At 40.7% G+C, this 6,459-nt stretch overlaps 1 protein-coding gene across 5 annotated transcripts in view; it reads left to right on the top strand.

Moving 5' to 3' along the window:
* Positions 1–314: 314 nt before the first annotated feature.
* Positions 315–6,459, top strand: part of SYT14 (synaptotagmin 14) — a 216,707-nt gene continuing 210,562 nt past the window's right edge. For 3 of the 5 annotated variants that reach the window (XM_025399223.1, XM_025399213.1, XM_025399245.1), the window contains exon 1: positions 315–418. In XM_025399223.1, the coding sequence (XP_025255008.1) occupies positions 392–418 (27 nt within the window). In that variant the 5' untranslated portion in view covers positions 315–391. The remainder of the gene's footprint in view (positions 419–6,459) is intronic. The other 2 variants (XM_025399239.1, XM_025399231.1) reach the window with 1 other exon arrangement.

Raw genomic sequence — 6,459 nt, 5'->3', positions numbered from 1 at the left:
GAAGCTCGGGCCCGGGCCCCCACAAGTGCTCGGCGCGCTTCGGGCGGGTCTCGGGCGCGGGCCCGTGGCTCTCCGGGCCGGGCACCTGTTTCGAATCCACGCGCGAGGCGCGGTGGGGGCGGTGGGGTGGGGTGGGATGGGGTGGGGTGGGGGCGGGGTGGCGTCACGTGCCGCCGGCGGCAGCGGCGGCGGCGGCACCGGGAAGGTTCCATTTCTTCAGCGGCCCGCACTCGCGGTGCTCGGGGCCCCTCCCTCGCCCCGCCCGCGGCGCCCCTTGCGGCCGCGCAGCCGGACGACTCCGGGCCGGGCCCCGCCCCTCTCGCTGGCGGACTCGGCGTGTCCTCCGCCCGCCCTCGCGCCCGCTGCCCCCGCCATCTAGTTGGTGCGGTCCATGGCGAGCACATCATGGCGATTGAAGGTAAGTGGAGGCTGACAGCGGGGAGCGAGGATGGGGACCGCCCAGCTGGCTGGGGGCTCGGAGGCGCGCCGGCAGGCCGAGGCGCTGACGGGGCCGTCTCCTGAGGGCTGGAGCCGGCTGAGGCGGCGCGGGGGTCCCGGCCGCGTCTCGGGAGGCAGGTGGGCGGAGCGGCGCCGCTGGGACGCCGGGCTCCACTGGCTCGCTCGCCCCGGCCTTCGCAGTTTCACCGGCCTCCCGGCGGCCGCACGCGGGGCAGAGCGGACTGGCGGGCAGGTACAGCGTCCGGGCCGCTGCCTCCTGCCGGCCGCGCGGTGTGGGGGTCGGGCTGAGGCCCTACAGACCCCGCGGGACGGGCTGGGAGGAGCGAGGGGCCACGGGGGGCTCAGGCTGCACCTTCTTCTCTGGCTCCCGCCGCGGCAAACCATCCTTTCACAATACCCGCCTTCCTGCCAAACTGAGAGTCCAGTTTTTTGTTCCCTTTCTAACCCTTCCCTGTCCCCACTCAGGCTGATGCTGGGTTACACTCTCCGTCATTCCCCTTCTGTTTGCCGTTGTAGGGTGTCCAGGAAATTTGGGGTTAGGTTAATTTTCTCTTCAAGTGGTTTTGTTCCTCCCCAACACTCAAAATTGTTTTTCTCCGTGAAAAGAAGTAAATACGTCTTTACAACAAGCACACATTCTTAGAATCCTGCAAATATCAGTCTATGAAGTGTTACAGTGCCAACAATGCTCATATTTCGAAAAGCAGCTTAATAAAAATTAAGTTCCTGGATAAGGTAGTTGACACGAAAGTGTATTTTTCTCTTGTTCCAGAAACATGTAACTGGGACCCAGCGTCTATATTTTGCCTTGTTTTTAAGGAAGATATTGTGAAAATTAATTTCACACGTCTAGGATGTTTATGTGAAAGATTACATCTTCCAGGCCCTGTCTCTTAGATTAACTCAAACAGTGAAAGTAATTTGTAAATTTTCCCTGTGCGTGTATATTAATCTGTACAGCTGTGCAAGGTGCCTATAGCTGTATCATTATTTGTCTACATTGAATGTGTGTTCCTAAGTAAAACTTTTTAAAGCGTTTCCCTTCTAAGTGACCAATCACTGGTAGTATGCATCTCTGGGGACTGCTTTTTGTCAGATCGTGTGGACTCCAAAATAGAGTTTAGCCATGTGTTTACGTTTATCTTATTTATTTAAGCGAGGGAGTACTATTATATGCAAGACACGCATTCAGACAGTTTCAAATGTCTACTTTAGTTAAAATGGTGGGAATAAGATCTACCTATAATTTATGATATTCCTGTTATCTGGAGCAGTACTTTCAACGTTTGTTTCCCTGGCTGTTCTTTCACCAAAGGTTAAAAATCAAGAAACCAAACCCACTGATTTATGTTGTGTACTTTATTTTCCCAACTAGTTTGTGGTAGAGTTTCTTGTGAAGCTGTGAAGGTAGAAAGGTTTAGCAGAACATGAGGAAAATCCTTCAGCCAGATGCCATTCAGATATGATGCTATAACTTGTAATTTCTTAAAATCTTTTCAGTTTTTTCCTTTTTTTCTTAGTTCTTCCTTTCTTTCTTCTGGCGGTTAAGTGTTACTGGTTAATTTTCCATGTCACCTGATGGGATTTTGCTCTGCCTACTACTTAACATGTTTAAAGAATAAGATTTTTTGAATCCTCACATTCTAGAGATTCCTCTGTGTTTGAGATACTCTCATAAATATTTTCATACTGAAGCATTTGCTTAAGGTTTCATAATACAAAGATCAGGAATTATATCTTTTCTAGTTTGGCAAAGAAACTGTAATTAATATTAGCACTTCAGATAAAGATGGCAGTTCGAATTAGCCTAACTGTGCTCCTTATCACATAGTAAAATAGATTCATTATGCACACCCTCCCTAGGCTGTGTTATGGAGTAGAATGAGTTCTGCATGAGACTCTGTGCTAAGGAAATCTTAAAAATTTAGGGGCCCAAAAGGGCATCTCATTTTTTCAATGAAGTGTTTCTTAAAACATTCAATTTCTTCATTCACCTATTCAATAGACTTTTTTTTTTTTTTTTTTTTGTACAGTAGCCGTATACAATGTTCATTCCTGGATTCCATGAGGCCAAAACATAAATAAGACTATAACCCTTCCCTCAAAGAGTTCATGTTCTATTCGGAGAGACAGATAATTTTAAACATGCAATTACAGTGTAGTGTGAATGCTAAGAGATGGATCATCTTTCCTTTGTAAAAAAACATTCAATGATGATGGGTCTAACACGATTTTTGGCAGTAATTCTTATATTCATAAGGTCTTTGTATTTGGCCGAATATCTGACATTCTGTAATGTCTGTCTACCCATCCTAGTTTTGCTTTCTGTAGCAATGAAAAGCCCACTATTCTCTCTCTCTGTGATATCCCTTCTGCCATTTGAAGACAGCTCTAGAGTGTTTTCTAGATAAAATTATCCACTTCCCTTCTCTGGATGATCTGTAGTTGTATGTTTTAAAATTTAGAATATAGTAGTGGGCCATTTCATTCCAGTTATACTATTGAATAGCATACATTAAAACTGTTATACCACTCCTTCACTTGTGTGTAATCCTGTTAATATAGCTTAACATTAGAATAGGTTTTTTGGAGCTTCATGTTGGCACAGAGCAAGGCTGTAATCAACTAAAACCACAGTCTCTTTTAGCTGGACTACTCTCAAGGCATGTGCCTGCAACCCTTTACTTAGCTAACCAATGTTTTGAACTGAACAGTTCGTTAATATCTGTTAAGCATACTCTTATTAGCTATGGCCCAGTGTTTTAGCCCTTGAGTCTAGACTTTTAAGTACTAAGGATTGTTTTTATTTCCTTCTCTGTGTAAACCTGCTATTTTATAACACAAAATTATTTCTACTAAGTAATCATTAATTTCCTCCTTTTATCAGTCAGATGTGTGACTACTAATAAAAAGAGACAAATAAAAGATGCTAGAGTTACTACATTGAGCTAACATAATTCCAGTCAGCGGTAAAGAAGTTAGGCTATATTAGGTAAAGTTATAATTTTTAAAAGGCATTTTGAAATATTGAGAATAGTTATACATCCTTACTGTTGGCCCAGTGGTCTGGCAATACCAGATTGGGAATCATTGTTGTAGCCTAGCCAATGAAGTGATGTAATTGCTATCCAGCATATTCATTCCTCTAGTGTTGGCCTCTGTTAATCTGATAGTGTTGACTCTTTTTTGTTGTATTTGAAATTTCCTCCTCTCTTGATTACATATTTCTCAGTCTTCTCTTAATCTACCTGACCTAATGTTCTAGTGGCTTCCATTCTTGACCCTGTTGCCATTGTCTGCTTTATACACATTGCCGTAATTGCACACATTGAACAATTTTGTAATCACTTATTTACAAGTTTGTTTTTCCTGTCCGACTGTAAATTTCTAGAGGTTAATATCTTATTCATTTGTACCCCTTAGGTTTTGTATGGTACCTGAATACAGTTTCCCCTTGGTAACTGTGGGGAAGATTGGTTCCAGGTGCCCTGGAGATACCAAAATTTGAGAATGCTCAAGGTCTTTATATCGTATGGCATAATATTTGCATCTAACTTATGCACATCCTCTCATATACTTTAAATCATCTCCAGTCTACTTGTTACCTACTGTAATGTAAATGCTATGTAAATAGTTCTTTAGGGGATAATGACAAGAAAAAAGTCTGTACATATTCAGTACACTTACAACCACTGTAGGCCTAACTATGTTTTCCATGCACGGTTAGTTAAATCCGTAGGTGCTGAACCTGTGGATATGGGGGGCCAATTGTATTTTGTATGAACTGAAACCAAGTTTCTATGCATTGTTTCATGGAATTCTGAACATTGTCATCATAAATTATGCCATTACCCAGAAGCGTATTTCTAACACAGAATTTTCCTGACTTATATTTCCAAATAGTAGCTAGATACTTTCACATGGTTGTCCTCAGCAATCCAAAATGTTTAGCTTGGTATATTCAGAATGTCCCAAAGTTGTCATCACAGCCACCAAATCCAGCCTCCATCAAAATTTACCCCCACTCTGTGCAGATTTACCATCTGAGTGGCATTTTTAAGTAACCAGGAATCTGAGTTAAAAACCTGGACACCAACCTTGTATTACAGTTCACCTCCCACATCCTGTTGATAACGAAGTCCTGCCAAGTCTACAATTCAAATCAGTTTGTGCTGCTTGGTGTCTTCACTTTAGTTTATGCCCATATCGCTCATTAAGAGACTTGCATTAATTTCCTAAGTAGTCTTATTTCCAGTGTTAAGTTTCCTTCCAATTCATTTTCCAAAGTAGTGCTAGTTATCTTCGTATTATAAAATGCAAATCTGAGTTTCTTAAAACCTCAAGATAAGGCTGGTCTTTAATGATCTAACTTCCTTCCTTCATCCAATCGACATTTTTCTTTCTCTTCCATAAGAATATCAGAAGACTCTGCAAACTGTTTTGCCAAAGTAAAAAATAAACACTTGTTACATTGCTATACTAACTTTAACTACTTAACTTCTCTGGGTAACATTTTTTAAAAATGTAGAATAAGGTTAAACTAGCGAGAATCTATGTGTGTGTGTATATATATGTGTGAGTGTATATAGTGCATTTGCTTTTTATTAATAATGTACCTTATAGTTTGCTACATACATATATTGTATTTTTAAAATAATGAGAAGAATACTGAGATGTTCTTTAAGGTTTCTTTTGGCTCTAAGATTTCTAAGGCAAAATTTAGACTTTCAAAAGCCATTTGAAATACTCAGTTGAAAAACCCAGTAGATTTACTTTGAATAATTTACAGTTTATTCAAGGTTACTTTTCTAACTCACCAAAGAAAATTAGAAACACTTAGGGAACATTAGAGACACAGTGGTATTTTATTTTTTGTTGTTTTAAGGTTGTGTTGCAGCAGTGCACTTTGGTAGGCCGAGGTGGGTGGATCAGTTGAAGTCAGGAGTTTGAGACCAGCCTGGCCAACATGGTGAAACCTTGTCTCTACTGAAAATACAAAACTTAGCTGGGTATAGTGGCTCACGCCTGTAGTCCCAGCTGCTGGGGAGGCCGAGGCAGGAGAATCACCTAAACCCTGGAGACGGAGGTTGCAGTGAGCCAAGATCGTGCCCCTGCACTCCAACCTGGGTAACAGAGCGAGATTCTGTCTCAAAAAAAAAAAAAAAAAAAGGAGAATGCAGCAGTGCATGCCAATGGGGAAAGCAGAGAGAACCATACACTGGCTTAATTTATACAGTTTGTTATTTGAGTAATACTATTTGCATTATCAGTTTATTTGAAAATATTATGTTCGCGCATAGTATATATGTGGTAGTATAATAGATTGTTTTCATGAATTTTATTTCCATTTAGCTGACTTTATCCTTTTATTCTTTTCCCCAAATCCTAGTCGATTACTACCTAATATGAAAGTGCCTATATATGAATAATGTAAGACTGAACAAACTACTATAAATAAAACATTTCACGCTTTTGAGTAAAATGATTATATGCATATTTTTTATGTCTATATAGTAGTATCTTAATTGGACCCTATCAAATTAGAACACTTGATTTACCATTTTTTTTAGAAGGGGGAAATAGTGACAACTCAGGAAGCTGTTATTGGGCATTTACGAACAAATTTCGAAGAGCTACACATGTATTCAGAACAATTTATTTTCACATTTTTAGGACTATGTTAGAATTGGTATTCAAGATATTATTTTGAGCCATCATGAGATAGAAGTTTTAATGAATATTAAATTATCTTCAGTATTCTGAACTTAATGCGGTAATGCATATGAGTAGCTTTAAAAAATGATTTGGTGCAGAAGTAAAAAAAAAGTTTTATTCTCTGTTGACTAGAAAATACACTTAAGTAGAATTTTTTGTGAGCACATACTTAAGGTTTTATTGTGTTATGTTAATGAGTATCTAGCAGTCAAAAGCATAATTGACCAAATGAATTGGATTAAAAAGTAGCTCAGAAGTTGGAAAAATGGATTAATTTGTGAACAG

The sequence above is a fragment of the Theropithecus gelada genome, chromosome 1, assembly GCF_003255815.1.
Source record: "Theropithecus gelada isolate Dixy chromosome 1, Tgel_1.0, whole genome shotgun sequence".
NCBI lineage: Eukaryota > Metazoa > Chordata > Mammalia > Primates > Cercopithecidae > Theropithecus > Theropithecus gelada.
This window is presented reverse-complemented; position numbering and strand designations above follow the sequence as displayed.